Source organism: Panthera pardus, unplaced genomic scaffold (assembly GCF_024362965.1).
Source record: "Panthera pardus isolate Hobbes unplaced genomic scaffold, ASM2436296v1 HiC_scaffold_2, whole genome shotgun sequence".
In the NCBI taxonomy this organism is placed as follows: domain Eukaryota; kingdom Metazoa; phylum Chordata; class Mammalia; order Carnivora; family Felidae; genus Panthera; species Panthera pardus.
In genome coordinates, this window is record NW_026526765.1 from 8,980,410 (window position 1) to 9,007,333 (window position 26,924).

General features: G+C 42.2%; 1 protein-coding gene across 7 annotated transcripts in view; it reads right to left on the reverse strand.

Annotated features, from left to right (window-relative positions):
• CTNND2 (catenin delta 2) overlaps positions 1-26,924 on the reverse strand; it is a 929,345-nt gene that overhangs the window by 347,510 nt on the left and 554,911 nt on the right. For 5 of the 7 annotated variants that reach the window (XM_053906885.1, XM_053906881.1, XM_053906883.1 and 2 more), the window contains 2 exons: positions 21,543-21,737; positions 10,068-10,389 (listed from right to left, as the gene is read on the reverse strand). In XM_053906885.1, coding sequence (XP_053762860.1) covers positions 10,068-10,389; positions 21,543-21,737 — 517 coding nt within the window. The remainder of the gene's footprint in view (positions 1-10,067; positions 10,390-21,542; positions 21,738-26,924) is intronic. The other 2 variants (XM_053906886.1, XM_053906884.1) reach the window with 1 other exon arrangement.

A 26,924-nucleotide genomic window follows, 5' to 3' on the forward strand; every position in this document is an offset into this window, starting at 1 on the left:
CATACAACTAGAGTGACCGAAGACGAATGTTCTTGGCCGCATAATGGAACCAAACCAAAGACCATCACAGCCAGCTCTGGAGAGACTGGGCAGGGGACAGGAAACTTTACAGACAAGAGGGCGTGCGTCGGCTCTACCTGACCTGGATTTGGCTTTTTGACCTAAATGAGGTGGAAAAGTCCAGAATGCGTGTAGCCCGCTTGAGACAGATGGGTTCCTCAGACTCATCCACACACCTGGAGGCCTGGCTAGTCTGTGGGGCCTGCAAGGCGTGAGCTCTTGGGGCGGGTGTGGACTGCACGCTCCCCTTCGAACTTGGGGCAGCGTCTGGTTTAGTCAGAGCACGTGGACTGAAGGCAAAGAAGAGGTCGGTTCTCAGGAGAAAAGTCTGTTTGCCAGGAAAGCACAACAGGGAGACTTCCAGCACAAGTGACGGAGTGGCCGTTAACCATGAGCTCATTAGTACCCTGCGCACAGTTGCTTGTCAGTCGTGACTCCGTTTCGTGGCTCTTTACCGTGGAATGTCGTGGCGCTCCCTGGCCTGAGTCTGCTTTGGTATCAATGAGGTGGGGGTGTCGTTTTAGAAATGAGTTGCTGTTTTAAAAGTGCACTTGTTTACTCTTTACGAGTGATTTTTAAGACAGGAGGCAAAACGAGTATCCTTGGCTGTGGGAAAAATCAATACTGGCACAGACAAGTACTGTGTGAAAACACTGCTTTCCTTTAAACCGATAAAAGGAATTCCGGAAAGGAGGCTTTTGTAAAACAAACCAAAAAAAAAAAAAAATCCTTTTGCAGTGAAGTCTTCCCTTCCATCTTGCACTTCTGTTTCTCCTGCCACGAGGGCTGGGCTCTCAATTACCCCACCTCCTTGCACTGGGCTCCCCAGATCCCCTCCCACACTGGCCTCCCAGCTCCTGGGCTCTCTGTCCTTGCAACTAGACAGCTCTGGCCTCTCTGCCTTCAGCCATGTTTCCCATGGCTCTGACTCCATCCCAGGGGGTGTCTTGATGGCGGGGGGAGGGGGGTGTAGGGGGTAGGGGACGGGTGGCTGCAGTCCCAGGGGGTGGGACAGCAGTCCTGACACAGCCTATGATGGGCCTTTCCCCGTGCAAGGAAATATCCCAAAGATGTTGGAGTCTTAACAACTCTCATCTCACAACTTTATGAGGAAGATGATGATACATCACTGTTTCGCGTACACGGACGCTAAGGGCAGAGCGTCACTTCCAGGATCGCGATTGGCTGCGAATCCCTTTCCCCAGGTGACCCCCTCCACTCTCCCGTTTGAGGTGAGTCTACACTGCAGGGCTGTGCAAGATCATCCGTCGGGCTGAGAGGGGAGAACCCTGGAATTTCTACTCGATTATTTAATGAAACGAAATAAAGGAATGAATAACTATCGTATTTACTCTATGGATTGGTCCGCTCACTGGTTCTCCCAGTCAGATGATGGTGCATCTTCGTTGGAAGCTACCCATGGCAGGGCTGACTATGACCCCCCCTGCTTCTTCCAGCACGTCCCCCACGGCCCCTTGTTGCTGTCGGTGGGTGTTAGCCCATGTGAAGTTTTAGATCTTATCTAGCTTGAAACCAACCCTCACAATATGAGCAAGGCAGCACTAATCATTCAAGCACGCCCAAAGGCCAAGAAAAGAGCTGAGTTCACCCATCTCTCTCCAGCCGGAGCAAAGACCACCAGCCATGTGAACCAGTAACAACAGAGATACTGTGCTCAGACCTTACGTGTTCAACCATGTCACTCTTCCTGAAGAAATGTCTTCATAATTAAAAATACAAAGCGATCTAAAAACTTTCAATTTTGTTGTTTTATCTTTAACATACCCTATCTCAAGTCCTATCTTTGGAGTACAACTATTTTATTTTTTATTTAAAATTTTAAAAAATGTTTATTTATTTATTTGGGAGGGGGGGGAAGGGGCAGAGAGAGGGAGACAGAGGCTCCAAAGCAGGCTCTGTGCTGTCAGCAGAGAGCCCGAAGCAGGACTTGAACCCATGAGCCGCGAGACCATGACCTGAGCTTCAGTCAGATGTTTAACCCACTGGGCCACCCAGGAGCCCTGTGTACAACTATTTCATAGTGTAAATAGTGCAAATGTACACTAAAGCTTGTGTGGTTGGCTGAAGAGTGTCCTCCCAGAGTTCACATCCATTCGGAAGCTCAGAACGTGACTTTATCTGAGAACAGGGTTTGGCAGATGTAATTAAGGTGAGGCCACACTGGGTTGGCGCGGACCCTAAATACAACGACTGGTGTGTCCTTACAGGAGGAGAGGGGGCTGGGAAAGAGAGAAGCTTGTAAGTGAAGCCTGGGGTAGAGGCAGGAGGGATGCTGCCACAATCCACAGAACGGCCGGGCCCACAAGAAGCTGGATCCTCCCCTGGAGCCTGAGAGGGAACGTGGCCCTGCACCAACCCCTTGATTTTGGACTTCTGGCCTCCAGAACTGTGACAGAGTGAATCCTGTTGGTGTAAGCTACTCAGTTTGTGGTACGGTGTTATGGCAGCCACGGGACAGTAATACATTATATCTATACTTCATAAGAAACAGATCCTCACATGGGGTATAAGCTAACATTCCCTTCTGTATTACTAGTTAAAGTAATACATTTAGAGCATAAGAAGAACACTGCAAAATACAGTGAAAACACTGCAAAAAAACACTCAGTTGCTCTTCTCTGCTTCTCTGATCATGTCTGTCTTGTTCACACAGGGCCCCGCAGTCACTTTCTCTCTCACATAAGTTTGAAAGCTCCTTGAAAAATGAAGCTGTTTTCACTCTGTCATCACACCCACAGAGCTCACCCTAGAATATTCCACCGGAAAGCCTCATAGAACACAGGTGCCTTCAGACGGACCTGGAGGGAGGAGCCCAAAGACTGGGGAATACACGCAAGGCTCTGCCTTTGGGCCAGCTCTGGCCACTCCTGATAAAATCTCACTGAGGACATGCATGTGTGTCTTTCATGTTTCCAAGGAACACGGAGCAGTGTGTTCAGCAATTATGCTGGACGACAAAACTGGGATCCAGAGATTTCTGAAGCATTGGATACTGGAATGACTGCGAACAAGACGTGAACTTGAAGCCCCTCATTTATGTTAAAGAGGAAATTAAAAATTCAAGGTAAGAATCATTAATTTATAGCCTTACAGAAGTCACATGTGGAAAGACTGCATTTTATTTGATTGTAACATTAATATTGGGATCAATATTCATAGTAGTTATGAACATGAGATAAGAATTTGGACAGGTATGGATCCAGTTTCTAGCGCTCTAGGCCTCAGTTTACCCATACGTAAAATGGGCACTACGAAGAGTTGTGCCATAGGGATTTAGGGGAGGATTAAATTAAATAATGCATATTTAAAAAGTTTCATGCTGTCGTATGATCAATTAGTCTTCAGCAAAGCAGGAAAGAAAAGGCAACAGGAAAAAGTTTCTTCGACAAATGGTGCTGGGAAAACTGGACAGCTACATGCAAAAGGAAGAAATTGGGCCACTTTCTTACACCAGACACAAAAATCAATGCAAAATGGACGAAAGGTCTAAATTTGAGACCTGAAACCATAAAAATCCTAGAAGAGAATAAAAGCAGTAACTTCTATGACATCAGCCATGACAACTTCTTTCTAGGTATGTCTCCTGAGGCAAGGGAAACAAAAGCAAAAGTAAACTATTGGGACTACATCAAAATAAAAAGCTTCTGCACAGTGAAGGAAACAATCAGCGAAAATAAAAGGCAACCTACTGCATTAGAGAAGATATTTGCAAACGGCATATCTGATAAAGGGTTAGTACCTGAAATCTATAAAGAACTTATAAAACTCAACTCCCTAAAACCAAATAATCCAATTATAAAATGGGCGGAAGACATGAACAGACGTTTCTCCAAAGAAGACATCCAGATGGCCAAAAGACACGTGAAAAGATGTTCAACATCACTCACCATCAGGGAAAGACAAATGAAAACCATGAGGTACCACCTCACATCTGTCAGAATGGCTAAAATTAACAACTCAGGAAACAACAGGTGTCGGCAAGGGTGTGGAGAAAGGGAAACCATCTTGCACTGTTGGTGGGAATGCAAACTGGTGCAGCCACTCTGGAAAACAGTACGGCAGTTCCTAAAAAGTTAAAAATAGAACTACCCTATGATCCAGTAATCACACTCCTAGGTATTTATCTAAAGAATACAAAAATACCAATTCAAAGGGATACATGCACCCTAATGTTTATTGCAGCATTATCTACGATAGCCAAATTATGGAACTAGCTCAAGTGTCCATCGATTAATGACTGGATAAAGAAGATGTGGTACATATATACCACGGAATATTACTCAGCCATGAAAAAGAACGAAATTTTTGCCTTTTGTGATGACACGGATAGAGCTAGAGAGCGTTATGCTAAGTGAATAAGTCAGGGAAAGACAAATACCCTGTTAGTTCACTCATGTGTGGAACTTAAGGAACAAACCAAATGAGCAAAGGGCAAAAAGAGAGAGAGAGAGAAAGACAAACCAAGAAACAGACTCTTAACTATAGAGAACAAAGTGTTGGCTCCCAGTGGGGAGGGGGTCAGGGGATGGGTGAAATAGGTGATGGGGACGAAGGAGGGCACTTGCTGTGATGAGCACTGGGCAACGTACGTAAGTGCTGAATCACTATATCGACACCTGAAACTAATTCTACAGTCTACATGTTAACTGTACTGAAATTCAAATGAAAGCTTGAACAAGTAAATGGAAATAAGATAAAAATAAAATAAAAATCCCAAAAAAGTCTACCACCGAGTACAAAATATATTACTTCAATTCATTTTTTAAATTACCATCGTTATCATCATCACTGTCACAAACATTCTCATCTTACTCGCAAGAAAACCTACTGTGACCCCAGGCTGCCCGAAGGTAACGCTTGCTCCCTTCCCGCGCTTCTGGTGATGCAGGAGACGACCGGGAAGGACACTGCAGGGCTCCCAGAGGAGGGCCCTGGAAACCACGGCTCAGGGAAGGGACGCAGCCAGCACAGAGACAGGAGCCCCGCGCACTGGGGAGGTGGTGTAACTGTCTTCGAGGGCTGGCCTTGGGAGGGAGGGTAGGCATGATCTCATGTGATTTCAAAGGTCAGGAACAAGGTCAGGGGATGAACTTACAAGAGGTGCAGGTTTTGTATCACTATAAATTAGTTCATAGGCTTGAATTACTCGAAGAATTAATAAAATGCTTTCAGGAGATGGTGAGTGGCCCGTGGCCTAGAGGCATTCAAGTAGAGACTGAACGTCAACTGTTAGGCTTGCTTTTAGCCTAACTGAATAAGTGACTTCCAAATGCTCTTCACACTCGGATGGTCTGTAAATTGTGAACGCTGTATTTTGCCGCAGTTAAATAAATGATTATTGAGCATCTGAAGTGAAAACCAAGCTCCCCAGAGATCCCCCCATCTAAGAGAACAGGACAATGAAGAATATCATGTAACTGTGTTCACTATAAACACTTCAGCCATGTCACGTAAGTTACATAATAGTGTCTTAAACGTTACTAAAGAATTGAAAATTATTTTTCAAATCTTCACCTTTTAAAAAGCATTGTTGTAGTATATTTTGTTTCCTGAGTATTCATTCATTCACTGTATGCCGTACGTGTGGTTTTGTAGTGGGCAATGAAGAAACAGCCTTTGGAAAACATTCTTAACCTAGGTTTACCTACTGATAAGATGTTTACAAGCAGCATTACTAAATAATATTTGCTAATACAACATCCAATAGTAAAATAACTTTAATCGATTCCTAAAATAGTTAAAACATAGTAGAAATCACTACGCAATTCCTTAGGATTCCTTAGAAAAATGAATTATCTTTTTATTATTGTTCAAATATTGTGTTCAAATATTCTATGGAATCGAAGTCTCATAGAACCAACTAGAAGGCAGGTGCAAATCTGGGCCCAAAGTCAGCATCAAAGATGTGCCATTGTATTTATTTCTGTTATGTTGAGTAACAAAAAGAAGACAGCGTTTAAGTTTAAACCAGGTTTATAATAAGTGAGATTCTTTTTTTTTTTAACGTTTATTTATTTTTGAGACAGAGAGAGACAGAGGCATGAATGGGGGAGGGTCAGAGAGAGGGAGACACAGAATCTGAAACAGGCTCCAGGCTCTGAGCTATCAGCACAGAGCCCGACGCGGGGCTCGAACTCACAGACCGCGAGATCATAACCTGAGCTGAAGTCGGCCGCTTAACCGACTGAGCCACCCAGGCGCCCCTAAGTGAGATTCTTTTAACATGTTTGAAAAATTGCTGGAGATTGTGCACATCACGAATTACAACATCTTGAAAAGGGATTCATCAACAAGATTAAAAGATGTTATTCCTACTACAACCTACACGCTAAGTTATGACAGGAAATGGCTAAGCCGTAAGTTTCCTTTTATGCATAAGAACATTTATAGTAAATTTAGTACACACAGGTACGCCAGTCTTACGTTATGTTGTTCTGGTTATTTCATCAACCAGATTTTTAAAATAAGGATGCTATGACTTATCATTCCCAACATCACTAAAACCTCTTTCATATTACTTGATGTTAAGATTTATATTTGACCTATGTGTTTGAAAACAACAGTGTATAAAATTCAGAATTTGGAGGGCACTGAAAATATATTAGCCACATTAACAATCCTTAAGAGATTCACACATGCAATTAAAAAATAAAAACTTCTTGGAAAACAAAAACACATGGATGTAAATTTTCTCAGGGGTTGCTGACTCTAAAAAGGAAAATTAGATTTTATCATCTCTCTGTATAAAAAAGGTTTCTGTGCATTCTTTGTTGGAGTACATCACGGGGGCAGTCAAAAGTAAAAAGACCAAAGTTTTGCCTCCATATACGACGGAGCCAGCATGTGAGAAAAATGCAAGCCTTTAGAACCAATTTTTTGCATGCTGTGGTTCAGAGGAATTAAGAGCTGAATCTTTGGTTTCAAGTCTAATGACTGAATTGGAGCTATCTTGATTTCAAATTCTTATTTTAAGGTACACTATTTTCTGGAAAGCTTCTCACTGAATAATCCTGAAGCTCAGGAGCACATGGGTGGCTTAGTCCGTTAAGCGTCTGACCCTTGATTTTGGCTCAAGTCATGATCTCATCGGTTGGTGGAATAGAGCCCCACATAGGGCTCTGCTCTGACAGCATAGAACCAGCTTGGGGTCCTCTCTCTCTCTCTCTCTCTGACCCTCCCCTACTTGCTCTTTCTCAGAAAATAAATACATAAATAATACTAAAACTCTTCCACAGAAAAATACCCTGGTCTGCAGTAAGATACATAAGGCAGGTATTAGAAAAGAAAAGAAAGCCAAAAAAATAAAAAAATAAAACAAAGACCACACATCCAGTTAGCAATCAGCAGAGCAAGGAGACCGATCTCAGTAATTTCCATCATTTCTTTCATCATTCCAAACTCCTACACCCAAGCACCAGGTACTACCATTCAATCACCCTCTGAAAATAATCATAAGAGACGGGGGTATATTCTTTCCTTTTCCTTTTTTTATGAAAAAATTAAGATGTTCATGCCAACACGTGCTTCCGAGTCCTGAAAGTATGGATTCTAGCCCATGTACCCACCTGCCAGCAATGTGGTCTCCAATGTCATTTAACACTCTAATTCTCCATTTACTCAAGGCACTAAACCTATCAGTTTCCTTCCACAAACGAGAATTCCATCAAAGATGTAAGTGAAAGGGCTTTGAGAATTGTAACGTGCTGTAAACATGTTGGGAACAGCAGAGGCTTACGTGGTCTGGTATTTTAATGATAAATAAAATGTTAAAGAAATTCTCTTTAAAAACGTATGTATAAAAGCTTCAAAAAAAGTCTAAGGACCGGAAAGCTTTAAATCATGGGTCACAGTGCCAAAATAAACAATTCTGAACCCTGGAAGTTAAACCTATTGGTTCGAGTAAAATTCACCGGGTAACAATCAAAATTTATTATTCGAAGGAAGATGCAAAAATCTCATCATAGGAGAATCATTGTAATTTGGACTTGAATTTTAGATTTGAGATGTCTGTCAGTTAAATCTGAACACTGTGACCTGTTCCTTTTTTTAAAGAAAACTCTACAAGAAAGGCATTACTGTATTGTAAGCTCTATCCATTTTTGGATGATGCCAGATTATTAGCTCCTTTTGTACTTAACTAAGCCATGACAGTCTAATTCTGGTTCTAGATATGGTTCTGTTTTGTTGTATATCCGAGCTGAGGATGGTGGAGTGCTTTTCTTTTTTCTTTTTTTTTTTTTTCCAGATTGAACACATAGTTAAGGGCTAACGACTGGCATTCTTGAAAGTAACGGCGAATTTGTAATTCATATGACACAATGGCTTACACATAAATTTTACACATACACAATATTAATAGCCAATACTGTCTTATTTATGATTAACGTTGCTTATTGGTGTTTCCCTTTTTTGGTTTACAGTGGGCATGCAGTAAATATTGGTGACACAATCCATAACTTAAAAAGGTAAGAGAGCCATGGCAATACACTGAAAGAAGAAAAAAAAAGGTCGTAAAAATGACAGTAATAAAAAATAGAAAGGATACACCATTTAATAAAATCAAACACATTTAATATACAGCATAAAATAAAGAGGCTAGGCTGTGGCTAGAGAAACAAGCACATTTGGTTTCTTGCTAAGCCAACTTTTCCTAATATGAAAATTTAAAACCTTTCCACTGGAGATAAGATGTTTACCCTCATTTAAATATATGGTGCTAAATAAACCAATGCCAATTCAATGATGTATTTTTCTATTTACCGTTTCCTAAGAGTTTACTACTCTTCTATTTCTGTATGCTTTCAGTAGCACGTCAAGAACAAATACTTAAGAGAGTGCTGAGGTGTTATCTGAAGAACATTTTACCCACGCCAGCGAAAGTACTTAAGGACTTGGGGCAGATTTCAGGACCTTTGAAACTGAAGATCTGGATAAGTAGACACTGTACGATGTAATGTAAGCATACTTCTTATTTCTAGTAGTTAACAGTGAGCATTTATTACAATTTATTTTTATCATGGAGCCTCCATCAAATATAATATTCAACATGGACCCTCAAAGCCAGTCTGAATTGTGCGAAAGGAGCTGTCTCAAAAAATACTATCAAATGGTCCCATTATTCCTTTTATGTTTGTAGAAACGATTTCTTTTCCACAAAAGAATCTATGGAACTCCTCAATACAGTACATATGCACTTGTGTGCTCTATCAGAGAAAATTCCTTGAGACGAATTTTAAGTACACTTACCAGAGCCAAGTGATATGCCCTGCTATAAAGAAATACCAGAAATCTGACATATCTATAGTATTCACAGATGCAGATATATATTTATGGGACTCTATCAGCATAAATCAAATGGCTATGAATAAAACATCACTAAACCAATTCTAAACTTCAGAAGTAGAGCACCACTAAATATCTCACCACTGCTGGAAAAAAGGAAGCAAAAAAGAAACACCACTCAGTAATAAGAATTTCTTTGATATTACACCCAAGTTTTTATCGACACCCAAACAATGCCAACCTAATGTTTATTTTTGGACACAGAAAAATAAAGGTAATTGGATTTTCTAAATTTTCAATTCTGGGTATAACCCGGAAGGCATGAATACAGAAACATGGCTACGCAGTGACCAAACACGGTTCCACTGAGACAAGAAGGCGCTTAGACCGGGATACCTGAGGTCGAACCACTGAATCCCCAACTCCTCAATTTCTGTTGCACGAAAGAGAGCTGTTTCGTATCTTATTGGAGAGGTTATTATTTGCTGTTGAACCACAAAAGATACTAGACAGAGACACATGATCAATACCCGTATTCCAAATCAAACCAAGATTCTAAAACCCAGCCCCAAGCCAACCCTCTCATACTCGGCCAGGAACACGAACGCGATGGTGGGACATGCATGGAACAATGTCTTAACGACGTCTGCTTGGAAAACCTCTTTAGACATCGCGGTCGGGAAAAGAAAAGGATTTGTACCCACCTGGGATCTTTCTGAATGCTATCGATGGACGGGGACCTGGCCAAGGTGCCTTCGGGCGGGAGGGCGGGGCCGGATTTGCTGTACGGAGACTCCACAGAGGGACAGTACTGCAGCTGTCGGTAGGGGTCTGCGTAATTGGAGGCTGGGCCCGCGGCGTAGCTGGCCCTCTGGAAGGTGGCCGCGGCGGCGTTCTGCGGGCCATGCTGGCTGCCTGTGCGCTGCAAGGGGACGGAGTCGACACCGGGGGAAGATGGGGCTAGGACAGGAAAGTAGGGACAAAGTAAAAAATTGAGGACCTGCTCACAGAAACGGTTAACCAGGTCTAAGGCAGGGGGCGGGGGGAAATTACACACATAAGAAAAAAAAAAGGGGGGGGGTTTGGAAGAATAAAAAAAATAATCTGTCATATTTGAACCAATACATTCAATGTTATCCACTAAAATGATCATTAGCATGCTATCTCCGAAATAAACCTTTCGGCGATGGGGGTGGGTGGGAAATGCATCAGTTGTGTGTTGATGGCTTCCCAATCCCCAAGAGAAGTTTTGTTCATCTCAAAGGAAAATAAAGTCTGTGCAGAACCCAAACCCAGAGGCTGCATAGGGACCATTTATAAGGCATCATGGATGAGTAGTTCTTTATTGTTCAAGTGGAGAAAATTCAGAAGTGTTCAGGTGATGTCACATTAATTTTATTAAGAGTATAAGGCAAACTTAGTAATGTCGCGCATTTTCCTGAATAAAAGAAAGAAACTGCGGGCCTGGGGGTGGGGAGGTGGGTGGGGCAGGGCTCCTATTTCCACAATTAGTCCTAGAGCAGTAAACACAGGACTGCTCTAGCTCCTGGAAAGCAATTCCCCAAAGATTTCCATATGCCTCTTCTTCAACTAAAGCTGTCACAGTAGCAAGTAAATTCGGGGAAGGGTAGGCAGGTGGGAGGAGGTGCCCAACTGCAACCCAGACAAAATAACGAGCCGACCTGGCTTCTCCAGAAGCACGTGCATCTTTTCGAAACGTCTACATTGTTCCGGGAAGAGTCTCCACCAGTTATTAATGTCAGTTTGACTAGTCCCAAACTGAATTTCAATTATGCTTCCTTCGTGGATTCTTGTCAGTCCATTGCATGGCATTGTTTTTATCTGGTCCTCAAAAATATTTGACGTCGAAGGTTTAATGACCAAATACAATGCAAACAGCATCTTTCATGTTAACAGAATGGGACCAGTCATTAACTGTTGCAACAGTTGTTAGCCATGATCAGCCGTAGACAGTACAATTTCTTCACTGGCATTGCAGATCAGAAGATATCCAAAAAACAGCCAGTGTCTGGATACAACCATTTGTATCCAGGAGTATCCAGGCTCTAAGGAGTAGGATTTCAATTATAAACGATACCCCTCGACTCTGACTACTGAGTGCTTATTAGTGGGTGACAGAGAGTTTATTTTGTCCTCTCTCGCATTACAGGACATACGCCAAATCAAACACCCAAAAAATTATGTCACATTGAGCAAACAATTATGAAAAGAAGTTAAGGAAATTGTGCCAAATGACAAAAAAGTTATAAAGTGAACTGGAGGAAAACACTCTAATGCTGAGAACTGAGTTTTAATGAAGAGTTCAGGGCTTCTCAGGGCACCTGGGTGGCTCAGTCAGTTAAGCATCCTACTTCAGCTCAGGTCATGATCTCACAGTTCCTGGGTTTGAGTCTCGCATTAGGTTTGTGCTGACAACATGGAGTGTGCTTGGAATTCTCTCTCCCTCTCTCTCTCTCCCCCCTCCCCATTTGTGCTCTCTTTCTCAAAGTAAATAAATAATCTTAAAGAAGAAACATTAAAAAAGAGTTCAGGGCTTCTCATTTCCAATGAATTACAATATTTCATCTTACAATAATCAAAATTAGGAGAACAGCCACTGAGGCATGGTGAAAAGTAGAAACACATTTAAGAAAAACTTCCTAAACAAAAAAATGTATGTATACTCTGAGGAGCGGTCTTTGCAATGATGAAGACCGTCCTGATGGCTTGTTTCAAAATGACCAGTTTAGACTAATGAACATTAAGTTCAGAACCAGGAAATCTGTCTTATGTCTTTACGCAATTTCTGGAAGAGTTCTATTTTCTCGCAAACTTACAAACATGTGTAGTTAGAATTCACGTTTTAATAACGTATGAACAATGTGTTTTATATCACGATGGCGGGGGTTTAAGATTTAGGCCAGGCCTAACCTTGCTTTTAGAAGAACAGATGTACAGAGGCAAACAAAATTTCATTTTCTAGAAGAGTTGTGACAGGACAGCCAGCAAATCCAGGGCCAAAGCAGAAAACTAAATACACCTGACATTTTTCAGATACATTCATTTTTTCCCCCTTCAGGAAAGTAGTATCTACATTCAAGCTTGCTGAAAATGGTTACTAATAGCAGAAAATATATCCTTTTCTATTCCAAAGTGTTAATAACTAATGGAGTAAGTACAATGATTAACAGGAAAGAAGGACAACATGGCACAGATCAGGAAATCATACAGAAATCTAAAAAAACAAAAACAAAAACATACTTGTTAAAAAAGCAGTAACAGTAAGGTGAGCGACCTAACCATGCCAAAAACTCTCCAGGGACTTTAAATTGAAAGACAATATCATGAGAGGGTTTAAAAAAAAAAAACAAAACAAAAAAAACACTTGCAGCAGCAAAGACTGTAAGGACACTGGCTTCAAAGGTGAAAACAGGGTGTGAAATGCAGTTAATTAAGCAGAAACAGGAATAGCTCCAGTGTTCCAGGAAGAAGAGAAGGCAGAGGCAGATGTAGGAATATCGTCAGGCTCGTATTTGTGCTTCACTTTGGCCTGTTTGGGGTCAGGGGCAGGGAATTCATTCAGAGCCTGGCCTCTTAAGTTAGACAAGTGGGTTCCTATCCAGGCCTCCTGGCCAATTCTGGGTATGAGACGAGTGAGTTACTGAGCTTGTTAAGCTCCACCTTCCCGACTGTGGCATGAAGAAAACAAGATGGCCTCATGGGATCATTATTTGCTTTAAAGACATGAAGGGTATTAAACATCCCATATGTAGGAACTGTGAAACAAGTGAGTTATTGCTATGTCTACCATTAACAATGTTGAAATCAACTGATGCTCGACAAGGAAATTGTACCCACTGCACTGGGGGGGTGGGGAGGGGGAGACACCTGCCACTGGGTATCAGGCTCCAGAGCTCCCGCAAGGGCTTTCTCTCTGCTAAGACCCTATAAGAGACTGAACACATCACTCTCACGTTACAGATGGGAAACTGAGGCACAGAGAGATTACGTAACTTGCCTGGATCTGCCTGGTATCTAGCAGTGAAGGGATCAAGTCCTTGCACGCTGCCTCCAGAGTTTATTCTTACAACCACCGCTGCAACTGGACCAGGTTTTAAACTTCAAAATGTGTGTTACTGAATTAGCTTCATGGTAAGACAATTTATGAGAGGCTTAAAATGAAGGGAAATGTCTACTAAAGGCATAGAGGATAGACAGGTTTACAATACGAATTAACATGAATATTATAGTAAAAATTGGTAAAAGTTCGTGTGTTAATTTAGATCATTTCCCCTCAAATTGAATTTATTGAGATATGCAGAAAAATATAGGGAAAAATTCTTCACATAGAAAAAAAACCTAACTTTGTTTATGTCTATAAAAATCAAAGAATAGGGATACTCATAGTTACCTTAATTTTATTTCAAAGTTTTTTTTTTAATGTTTATTTCTTTTGAAGATAGAGTGTGAGCAGGGAAGGGGCAAAGAGAGAGGGAGACACAGAATCGGAAACAGGCTTCTGCACTGGCAGCGTAGAGCTCGATGCGGGACTCGAACTCACAAACCATGAGATCATGACCTGAGCTGAAGTTGGACACTTAACCGACTGAATCACCCAGGCACCACTCAAAGTGTTTTGAGTCTTAGTTTAATCACTAATACCACTATAATTCGAAAAAAAGAGGGTAGACTCTGAAATCTAAGATGGGTGAACAACTTCCAGAGAGATCTTATTAGAAAATCATAATCGCATGTGTGGCATTTGATAAATGACATTTCAGAAGTTTCCTGAATCCACAGTTTAAACTTTTAGGTCAGAATAAATAGGATGCCTGATGGGAATTTCAAAGTATAAAATGAGAATTCAAGCTGGTACTGCCGAAATGAGAAAAAAAAGAGACTAATCAGTGCAAAGAAAATAATGCAACATGGAATACAGACGGGGAGAAAAATACACTCTCTGAAAGTGTGGGTCATGCAACCGTCTGTCTTGAGGAAAACGTGTGAGGCTCAAATAGATCTCAAACTAGCCATCAGTAGTGTAACAACGCGATGCCTTGTATTTCTTTAAGCACGACATGGAAAAATGACTTCGGCATCACAAATTAAATTCCCCCTTTGTGCCCTACCTGTTCAGACCTCAGCGTGGCACATGCAAACCATGGCCCCCCATTAGTGTGGATCAGCGGACACTGGTCACACCCTTAAAGACTTTCTCCTTTAACACGTTGCCTGCATTTCTGTCCCATCACACATTTTCTCTTATTTGAGCTTTAGAGCTCGGTGGACCACGTCACCCGCCTTGCAGGAGGGCTCTATTCAATGGAACCTTCCAGGGCAAACATCTGAAGTGGAAGGCTCCCCGTCAGCGTGTCCAACACTCCCCTCTCTCCTCACCTGCTCCGCAAACGGCCCCTTCTCCCCTCAATGAGCTCTCAGAGCTCAGCGAGCCATGTCGCTGGTACCTTTGGGGAGATTTTAAAAGCAGCCTCTTCAGCAGCTGACTTGATACTTCACCCGACTTCTACACTGTTCACGAAATTACCTGTTTTCTTCAGAGCTACACAAATAAAGGTCTACTGTACAAAAGGGGGAGAGATGTTTTATGTGTAATATTTGCTCGAAATGGGGGAGGAGGGATCCTTTTTCATCAGCCAGACATTCTACTTGGATGATGATAGATGGTCACATCCGTTATTTACTGACCATAAAAAACAAAACAAAACAAAACAAAACAAAAAAAACAGAATAAAATATAAGAATCTGGCACATGAAGAGATTTGGTTGCAGGGGGAATAAAAAGTGCGGTTCAACAAAAGAAGAAAAACCTTTATTTTTGTTTTTTTTAATTCTCTTTGCTTTTCTGTATATTTGCATTTACAGAAATATGAAAACATAAACTATACCTACCCTTATTAAATACAAAATAGGAACACAATAATTAAATACTATTCCCTGTGCAATCTCAGAAAATAAAGATAGCTTAGGTGCCATCAGGTCCAAGAACGTGGCCATGAACTCTCTTAAAGAGAATTCGACTCTGTTATTTTAGGGACAAAGAGCTTTTAGCACTCAATCTGCTATATTCCCAGCAGTATTATTATCTAGAACTCAACTGTAAAGGCCTTCCCATTTTCTGCACTCTACACAGGCTGATCCGTGCTAAACTCAATGGGAAAATATTCCTGGGTAAATTTAATGTAATCTTCCCCCCCACCCCCATTTTAATTCCAGTACAGTTCGCACTGAATGTTATGTTGGTTTCAGGTGTACAAAACAGCGATTCAACGATGCTATACATTACTCGGGGCTCATCATGAACATAATCTTTTAACTTCAGGTATTACTGCCTTTGTGGGGAGGGGCATTAATGCAGGGGTTTTGCTAGTAATAGAATCATTATTATGGTGCGGATGTTGATGTTTCTGGATTTTACCAAAAAACTGTTCCTACTAGCCAACACTCTGCCTTCCCTCAGCTGAGCTCAGTTACACTTTTTATTCACATCTCTTTAGGTGGTTTGATATAGGTAAGCTTCTGGAAGCCCTTCTCCATTTTTAGAGGATATTCATCACCAGGTTCATTAAAATTTTCCAATAGGGTAATAACGTGCCCCTGACTTCCTAGACTTAAAAAAAAAAATAACCAAGATGTTATGAAGGATCTAATTTGACTTGCTCTAATGGAAAGCAATCACTTTTACAGTTTGAAGTAACAGCATTTAAGAAGGAATAAACTGCTAATATGCCACGTTTTTGTGGACTCCAATGATGATTTTAGTTGAAGATGTTATTTACCTGTTAGTGAATAATAGTAATAAAGTTGTATGAATATGAAGGTGCTGTGAAATGCCTCTAACCTTTATTGAGCAGTGGCCATTATTGTGGAGAATTTTAAGTTCTTTCAAAGTACTTTCTCCACACGTGCAAATATTTTCATCCCGTTCTTTTTTTCTTTTTATGTTTTAGGATTTGTCAACCTCATAGAGATAGTTAGCGGATTTTTCTCCTCGCAACATACCTATGATAACTCATTTTTTATTACAAGCTGACACATTCATCACAGAAAGCTTGTTTTCTCCACTCACTGAGAAACGCATTTATCCCAAAGTAAATTCATGCGACATTCATCACGGCAGACATTGGCCATTTTCATTAGTTTAGAAAGATGCATTTGGAGGGCCGGGATAGGGGGGAGTGTCAGAGTCAAGCATTTGTGTTAATCAAATGACTCCTAAGTTGACAGTTACTGGTATGTTTGAGTTTGAAATAAAAATTCGTGCTACTTAGTTTCTGCTTAATAGACTTTATCATAAGCAAATCCACGAAGATCGCATCGTCCCTGCCTGGCTGTACTTCTTATTATATAAGCTCTGGTTTTGACAAGCCTTATCCCAGATGAAAGGTATGTTTTATTTAAACAGACATCCAAGTTAAAAGTGTGCCTCTTTAAATTTTCATCACGCAAGAAGTAAAGCTTCAGACACTGGGTTGATGTCCTGTAAAAGCAGGTGGGGATATTCGCGCTGCCATCAGACTCACTGGCCTGCCTTTTCGGCCGCAGATCACACCATTCCGCCTCCCTGCACAGGGAGAGAACATCGATGGTGGCCCCTCTCATTTCCTGGCTCTACAAGGAATGAGTGGCTGTCACGTCTGGCAAGAGGATGCTTTCCGTTCAGCAGACACCAGTGCTGATTCAGGAAGTGACCCTTTGCCTTCTCTTAGGCGGCGAGATCTCTGGGGCCACACTGCTGGCTTCTATCTCAATCCCGTCCTCAGGCATGAGGGCGTGCTGCTCTACTTTCTGTCTGCCTTCCTACCAAGAGCACGTCTGGGGCCAGGGAGGCCAGCAGGCCGTCCTCAGAACCTGCTCCCTTATGCCGGAACCGGGTGGGGCAAAGGTCTGCGGTTCTTGTCTTACAATGGCCGGGGCCCATGAGCGTGCGGGGGCAGGGGCACAAGACCCTCTTCACACCGTGCTTCCTGGCACAGCCCTGACAAGAGTATCCACCAGCTGAGTAACATCCCACTGATTTCCAGTGTTGAGTAGTGAACCTTGTTTGTATAAGTTTCACCTTCCACAGTCTGGAGCAGAAGGGAGGTGAGAAGTAGGACGTTAGCACCCTGACCCCCTAACCTGTTCATAAATGTACACAAATACATGTGTGTAGGCTCTCTCACAGAAGGGTTAGGTAGCTTTGTGGTTTGGGAAGGCCTTGAGGACCTCTTTGCCTACCCAAAGGTAGAGAGAGGTCCCCATCGGAGTTGGTGTCTCCAGTGGAGATTTAAGTCAGCCTTCAAACGTTACAAAAAAAGGGGGTGGCCTAGGTGGCCCAGTCGGTTAAGCGTCTGACTTTGGCTCAGATCATGATCTCATAGTTTGTGGTTTTGGGTGCCGCATTGGGGTCTGTGCTGACAGCTCAGAGCCTGGAGACTACAGCCTGCTTTGGATTCTGTGCCCCCCACCCCGCCACTCCCTTGATTGCACTCTCTCTCTCTCTCTCAAAAATAAACATTAAAAATAGAGAAATAAATCAGTCTTCAGAGTAAATAACAGGGGTGAGTGGTTATTATCGCAGTCAAAGAGACCTGGAGAAGGCACGCAGAGAGAAGGATGGAGTTTCTTTTTTATTCTTTTAATGTTTATTTATTTTTGAGAGAGAGAGAGAGACAGAGAGACAAAGAGAAAGCAAGGGAGGGGCAGAAAGAGGGGGGACAGAGGATCCAAAACGGCTCTGTGCTGACAGCAGAGAGCTCCACGTGGAGCCTGAACTCACGAACCCTGAGATCATGCCCTGGGCCGAAATCAAGAGTTGGGCGCTTAACCAACGGAGCCCCTACAAATACAGTTTCAATCAAGATGAACGTTAAGAGCCAGGTTCCAGAGCAAGACTGCCTGGGCGCAAAGGTTTAAAGACTGGCTCAATACAACCTGTGGGACCTTGGGAAGGTGACTCAACATCTCTGTGCCTCAGTATTCTGTAAAATGAGCATCGTAACAGTACCTCCTTCATGCGGTGGTTCTGAGGATTTGTGAATATGTTCAGAGAATTTAGAATGATCTCTGAAAGCAGTGACCTGCTACATGCTTCTGTCATTCGGACTCACCTGCTCTTACTATAGCGCCATCTAGTAATTCCCTGGTTTTTTAGGCAAGTACATTTGTCTTCATTCCTAAGTGTTGACTAGAACAAGTGCCCCTCAATTCCCGTGACCCACCTCCTTGATGTGTCCTCTGGAAATGCTTTAGGGGTCAAACTGAAGGAACACCAGTCAGTGCCCTGCTACCCAAGGGCTGAGACCCAAGATAGGTTGCTCAAACCACCTTAGCCACAATGGGAGCCAAAAGTCAGTGGCCCCTGAATACTTCGGGTCTAAAAGGCCCTAGAAGACCGTCCCAAGAAATTGGGGTATTTGCTCTGGCCCTGGAAACCTCTCAAAGTTCTGCATCAGAAGTCTCCAGTATGGGGTGTGTGCAACACAGGATTTGAAAAACGACCTCCTGGGGGTGCCTGGGTGGCTCACTAGGTTGAACGTCCGGACTCTTGATCTCAGCTCAGATCATGATCTCAAGGTTCATGGGATCCAGCCCTGCGTCGGGCTCTGAGCTGACAGAGCGGAGCCTGCTTGGGATTTTTCTCTCTCCCTCTCCCTCAAAATAAATAAACTTTCAGAAAAAAATAACCTCCTGGATATGAAAAAACAATCTTAGAATGTTTCTTTATATTAATTTGTAATCCTGACTTTTACTAGATATTATTTAATGATATTGTATACTATGTATACAATTTATAAATAAAGGGCATACACCCATATTAAAGGCATTTTCCCAAACATGTGGGTTCTAATAGAGACAGTTCCTGGGGTTGCAGGGTTAGCTAAGAAAGTATAAGGATTTGAAATGAAATGAATTAAGTGTAGAAACAGGGAGTGACCCGAGCAGGTGCAGAGAAGATAGAGCCTGTGGCTTTCTACTTAGGAGCTGGAGAGAGGTGGCTTCTCCCCACCTGTCACCCCAAGAGACCATCCATGCACTCCTGGAAATGTCAATATTGTTGCATAAATCAGCAGATTTCCTCAAAAGTGCCTCAAGCTCAAAAGGGCAGGCTGGGTTGGGGTCTCGGACATCTGGACGTCACAACCTCAGCAGCTCTCTGCCAGGGCAGAGATTACTGTTACTGAGAACACCCAGGCAAACAGGTTTTTCTCCTTGATGCATTTAGAGGACACTGCTGGCTTCCCTCCTAAGGAGGATGACACCCTTGTTCGTTCATTCGGCACAGTGCTCCACTGATGGCTTAGAGCAGGGGTCAGCCAACTTTTCTACCAAGGGCCAGAAGGTAAATATTGTCAGCTTTACCAACCAGATGGTCTCCACCACAACTACTCAAGTCAGCTGCTACAGCATGGAAGCAGCTAGAAATGATATGGGAACATATAGGCATGGCTGTGTTCCAGTAACTTTATTTATAGACACTGAAATTTGGATTTCATAGAACTGCCACGTATCAGAAAATATTATCCATCATTTGACCATAAACCATTTAAAATGTAATAATGATTTTTAGCTCAGGAGCACTAATCAAATGGGTGGCCAGCTGAATGTGGCCCATGAGCGAGAGTTTTCAGACCCCTAGTTTAGAGAAAATACTAGTTTTGTTTTGTTTTAAGTGTGAACATCTTCCCCTTTGATCCGACACAGTAGAATGAAGTATTGTTTTCTTATTGTAGGTAAATTTTTATGAAGCCCCCAGAAGTTTATTAACAAAAGATAATTCGAAGAGCACAGGAATGCAGGACAGAGAATCAGCATATAATCCCCTTTGTTGTCAGTTTTTATGCAAATTACATATTGAACATCACTGCGGTGGTAATCCTTGCCTTTTGTAAGGGGTGCATGGAAATAAAATTGCCTTAGTTACTATTATGCAACCAACTAATGGTTAAAAGAGCCCAGCCTCACACAGGAGTGGTTCTAGCAGGCTGACAATGAAGAACTCCGACAGAAGAATAAATGGGTATTCCTTTTCATCTGAACCAAGATATGAATTATTAACGGTGGATGGCATTTACGATGTCAAAAATAAAAGAAAGAGTATTTTGTGCCATTCTTCTTACGGTGCAGTGAAATACTGAAATGTAAATATCAGTAATCAACCATAAAAGCAACTTCACTTGCCTGGATTTCAAAACGTATAATTTAGTATCATAATGCAGTTAACAAAATTGCTATGCTCTACTTCAGGGTAACTGGAAGTTACAATAGTCTGAAGGTGCAGGCCCCTGTGTGCCAAGTTCTGGACCAGAGCTTCGGTCTTCCCACGCCTCAGCCTTGGTTCAAGTGCAGCGTGTATCAGTGGCTGTACGCAAACCAGTGGCATACTATTTTCTAAGTTTCCTTAGCAATGTGAAGCTTTGTAACAAGGGCAGTTCTCAGTATCTTAATTGTATCAATTTTATTGTTAGATGAATGCTCTCCAGCACATTTAAGCATGGCATTTAGCCAGTTATTTTGCAAATGGCTACATGCTCTGGAAAATGCTTGCCTTTCTTTGCGCAGCCTGTGGTCGTGTTCAATTCAAAATATGTATTTAGTCCAGGAGAGCTCTAGGGTTGATTGACTCATGTGCAATTTGTCAATATCTGACCTTTACACGATAATTTCACATGACTGAACCTGATAGTGCTTATGAAGCAAAGTCTCACTTTGCCTTACAAAATAATGCGACATTTTCCTAAATAGGTTTCCCCCCAGCTTGCCAGATAGGTAGCCTGTATCATTAAAGAACACTTACCAGCATTAGGTATATGCCTTTTCTGTCCTGCATAATGACTATGCTTTCTTGGAGTACTTAAATTCATCAAATATGTTAACGATGGCACACAAAAAATTAGTTTTCTTTCAGATCGCCTATTGGACAAAATAAGCTTACAACCCCCCATTAAACTTCTTTCATTTAAAAGAGACTCAGGTAGCTAAATGAATCGTATTTGGTTTCTCTCATTATCATCACAGACATTAATGGTAGAAGCAGGTCATAATGCTGGTGGGGAGAGAGGATGAGAAGGTGTGTGCGCGCGCACACACACACGCACCTTTGATGAGCTCCCGAGCAGGACCTCCCCCCCACCACCGCCTATTACGCACAGACCACCCAGGGGGGCCTGAATACACACCTGTGCTCGTGCGGTACGTGCCCGTGTGTGCTGATGGCAGAGGGTCCCCCTGGCTCTGGCTGAGACTCCTCATAGGGGGCTTCTGATAGACACGGTCCTCATAGATGGGGTCTATGTGGTGCTCTGGGGACTGCAGGGCCCGCAGTTCCGGGCCCAGGTGGCCGTGCTGGCTGCTGTACGAGGCCCGGGACCCAGCTGAAATAAGCGAACAGGAGACATTAGGACCCAACCAACATTCAGACAGAACTTGTTTTATCAAAGACATATTTGAATTTGTTTTTTGCACAGAAATGGTGAAATCTGCAGAAAATCAAATGAATAGCATGAAATGGCAGCAATATGTCAAGCTAATCAGCTTATCGGCATCACCCAGCTGCCTTGCTTTGCTCCCAAACCTGATCTCCCTATAAGGATGATAATGATTCTGAGATAAATCCACCCTGAACAGGGCCAGCGAAACATCATTTTTCTCAGCCTAACGAATGTGGCTGGCTTCCTTACTAAAGGAATCAGGCAGACAAGTCGAACCTCAAAACCTCTTCTTATCCCATAGTCCTTGCACCTTAAATTCTGCAACAGAAATTATTATTTAAAATGATGAGCAAACAAATAAACCATGATGGCAAGCCATCCTGATGTTGTTCCTGAAAAGTGAGCCAGAATTCGTTCTCATCAGCAGTTTCTTCCCGGACAATGAATGAACGGAAATGTCTGGACTTACAACAGCCTACATCTCTAAGAGAAGCAGATTGTAAAGAAACAGGTTTTCAAGTCACATTTCCTTTTACTCTTACCCTCCAAACTGAAGCACCTCATTTAGTCTACCTTCCTCTAAAAAACGGTACAAGTGGCTGTCACTAACTGGTTGAATTTGTAAACTGAGTCTGCGCATCGCTCGCCTTGTAGTATTTGTAAATCCTTATTTGTGTCATTTCCTCGCACTGTATGGGAGGAGGTGTCGCTTTGAAACAGTGCTGTGGACCAGGGAACCTTTGCGGACCCGAGGACAGTGCATTCTGCGAGGGCTAAGAGGTTCAGCTGACACACGGAAAAGACGATGTTGACCGAGAGCCAACATTGCACCTGAGGTACGGTCAGAATCCCAGAAGCATCATCTCCACTGGGGCAGATGGGGTGGAGGACACCGGGGGACAATGAAGGATGCAGGGCAGCAAGGAGAGACGGTTATCTCATGGCGGTGAGCAGAGAACACACACAAGAACCGAATGAGGTGGAGAGCGGACTTTTGGCAAGACCCTTCGGCTAAACCTTCAAAGCCGATACCCACACGCCATGCTGGGATTTAACTGTCAGCGGCCTCTGGACAGCCCGAACTTGGGAGCTCTCCACTCCATTCTAAGCAACGGGATTTTGGAATTCCTTGATTTCAGCAGTGTCTGCGGGCAGCTCTATCTCTGTGTGGCCGTCCAAGGCAGTCACCGGTGGCCACTTTAGAGACAAGATCTTCAATGCTCAGTGACTCTGCACTGCTTCTTCAGGATCATGTAACCCCCAGGATTTTAATATTCTCACCGAGTATATTTGAGAAAAAGCCCATTCCAAAGTTTCGAAATTGCTGGCAGATAAATACACGCTTTATTAGTATATTGTACACAGGGCTGTTTTAAATTTACGTAAACAAAACAGAGCATTTCTGAATGATTGAGGCAGTGCTCAGAATTCTATGAATTCAGTGTTAATAAAAATTACTGAATGTTTTGAGGAAAGGGAAGGAATAGAGAAAGTTAGTTCCTTACCTTTCCCTTTGCTAGTAATTAAATCAACTCTGATTTAGATAGCGTTCAGATGAATGATAGGTTCAAAATAACTGTTTTGCATAATTAGCTTCATTGCATCTGATTTATCAAATGCCAACATCACACTGAATATTATCTCATGTTCATATTTTCCAGGAATATATTTAAGTATGATACGCCTTGAGTTCCTGCTGTCAATTCTTCCTTCTTCTGGAGGCTTTCTTAATATTGCCAAAGACTTACAAGTGTAAAAATCAAGGAAACAGTCATTATATCCAAATGTTATATAGCTAAATGAAAGCCATCCATCACTCGTAGATTTAGAGTTATAACTTAATCATGTTCTTGATTCTAAGTCTCTAAAAACACCCAACAAGGGAACCACAAAAAGTCCTGATGATCTGAGTGGGGACAGGATGTGAGGGCCAGCATTTACTGGGCATGAGGAAATTTTTATAGAACCACGATTCAGACATTAATGACCAAGGGTCCTAGGCAAGGAGCAAGAATCTTAAAGCCTACCCTTAGCACGGCTTTTAATGGGTAATTGCAAAGATTGCAGGGATGAATGAAGTCAAAAAGGGAAGGACTGAAATGACCAAGGAAATGCGCAATACTTTTTACAAAGAGATATAGCATCAATTAAATCTGCAAATTTACAGATAACAACACTCTGCTAGTCCAGGAGGAAGCCAGCAGCACGGGGAAATAATCACGGAGCAGAAAGGGCTTGTCACGTTCCTCCACGCCACAGTTTCATTGGGTCAGAGTCCAGCAGGCACTGTTTTCATTTGACCAGCAATATGAAAGTTATTGTTTTTAGACTGATGTGCAAATAAATGTCTACATGTTAAGTTTTATATCCGTCGTTTACATGTAGCAGGCTAGTCCCTATTAACCAACAGATTGATTCATTCAACATAGGGATAAAGGTACTCAAGAAAAGTAAAGCAGGGTAAGGGGACAGCAGACAAAGTGTGGTGCATGCCGTTTTGATAAGGTGGTCAAGAAAGTTCTTTTTGCTTATTTGCCATTTCAGCGGAAAACTTCCGAAGGCCAGAGAAAGCCATGATGGAGGGAGATCCACGTGGTTCCCAGACAGAGGGAACCGGCCGCAAGAGCAAAGGCCCCTCTGTAAGAAATTCGTTTCACGGTATTTATAGAAGTGATTTTATCAGTACCTATTTAATACATATTGTCTTTAAAAAGAAACACAGCGTATGGACTCTTCATGAGTTCAGACTACAATCGGTTGTAAGAACTGAACAGATTTCCTTTTTAACTCAAAATTTCACAATCACAGTAGCCACATTTATATCAAAGGGATTTGGAATATTCAGTGGAAGATCACACTTAATGAGCTCATGAGAGCAGCACAATCTCTGATTGAGATTCGGCTCAAATTTACATATACATGTATGTATGTGTACACGTATATATAATACATACATATATATGTATATACATGTGTAACACACACACGCACACACATACAGCCTTTGAATTTTTGTTCCTTAGAACATGATTAATTCTCAAATCTTCATTTACTTTCCCAACAATCATCCAGGGAACTCTCTGGAAGGCTGATTCCTGGACACAGCCCCGAAAGATGAGGACTTGGTCTATTGAGCAAGGAGAGGCTGTGTGCCTCTCTTAATGGGCACCCTCTCACCTCATGATTCTACTGCAGAGATGACAGTGAGAGCCCCCCTGTTTTAGATAAAGAGAGAGAGAGGAGACAGGCATATTCAAAAGAAAGAAAGAAATGCCTAATAAGTTGTTAACATTCAATTTATCATTTCTTGCTTTCTTCTAATAATATAATTTACTACCACATTATACCAATTACTTTACCGGACAGAATGAAACAAATACATTCTGGTTTTAATTGGGACCCGTTTACATTCTTTTAGTTCTATAATATGTAAGTTATGACCCTCTAATTTAGCATGAATTCACTCGCTTTTGCAAAGAAATAAGTGTTTGCATGTTTTCATCTGGAAATATTAATATTAGGTTCTGAAGGACATACTGCCTGCCATTATCTGTTCTTTCCAAATCTGGGAGCCAGTTTCAAATGCTCACTGGCAAAGGGGGCACCTGGGTGGCTCAGTCGGTTAGGCGTCTGACTTCAGCTTAGGTCACGATCTCACATGAGTTCGAGCCCTGCGTCGGGCTCTGTGCTGACAGCTCAGAGCCTAGAGCCTGCTTCGGTCGGATTCTGTGTCTCCCTCTCTCTCTGCCCCTCCCCCCTCTAGTGCACGCACTCTCTCTGTCTCTCAAAAATAAATAAACATTTAAAAATTTTTTTCAGGGGCGCCTAGGTGGCTCAGTCGGTTGAGCTACCGACTTGGGCTCAGGTCACGATCTCACAGTTTGTGAGTTCGAGCCCCGAGTCGGGCTCTGTGCTGAGAGTTCAGAGCCTAGAGCCTGCTTCGGATTCTGTGTCTCCCTCTCTCTCTGCCCCTCCCCCACTCATGCTCTGTCTCAGAAATAAACATTAAAAAAATTAAAATAAAATAAAATAAAATTTTTTTCAAATGCTCACAGGCAAAAATAAGGACCCAAATGATACAGCAGTCCGTTGGCCAGAGCAAGCTGACTCAGTATTTGTGAACAGGTGGCAGAGACAGGCAGTTTCATTCCTGATCTAAACAACGGTATTCAGAGGAAGAAAAGGCCAAAGTAAAATCTAGGAATTCAGGTTTCTTGAAAATTGTGAATCCAGTTCAACATCGATGTTTATTAGTAAAACTGTATCTTTGAAGTGCAAAATAGAACTTTTTTTTAAGTTTATTTATTTTGAGAAAGAAAGAGAGAGGGAGGGAGGGAGAGAGAGAGAGGGCAGGGTAGGGGCAGAGAGAGGGGTCGGGGGAAAAGAGAATCCCAAGCAGGCTCCATGCTGACAGCACAGAGTCCGACACGGGGCTCCAACTCACAAATTGTGAGATCGGGACCTGAGATGCAATCAAGAGTCAGACGCTTAACCAACTGAGCTGCCCAGGCACCCCAAAACAGAACTTCCAAAAAGAACTGTGGTTTTTGGAATAGTAGCAGATTTTCCCCTCGCAAATTCCCACTGAACTCCTCCCGCTGAATACTCCGATATCAGCGGTTTGATCCCTGCTGATACATTGGCGTCACTAAGCAACGTGGCCAGGCAGCACGGCCCATGCAGGTAGGTAGCCTGTGCTCTGTGACAGTTTATGGCCCCGGAACAGTTATTCTGTAGACTTTGAACCTCTTAAAACTTCTAGCCCTTGATATTTGTCATTATTAATCTCAAGAGAGAAAAATGATATCAACATAAAAGCACTTTTAAGAATAAAAAAAGCCACTTTGGCTAATATTATTTCATACATGTGTGCTAAGTAAATTGCTCAAAGATGCAAATATAGCATCTCAGATCTAAGGAATACTTTACCATAATAAAGACTTGTTTAATTCTTCGTTTTTGCTTTGGACTCAACTCAAAATTCCAAAATCTCCTCCCCACTCCTATGCTAATTCACTAATTTTAGTATTTAAGAGACCCCAAAATATTTCCTATGTATCTTGAGTCAAGTCCCTGCACTAAATTTCATTTGCAAATGATCATCAATTCATTGAATTAGTTAGACATCTT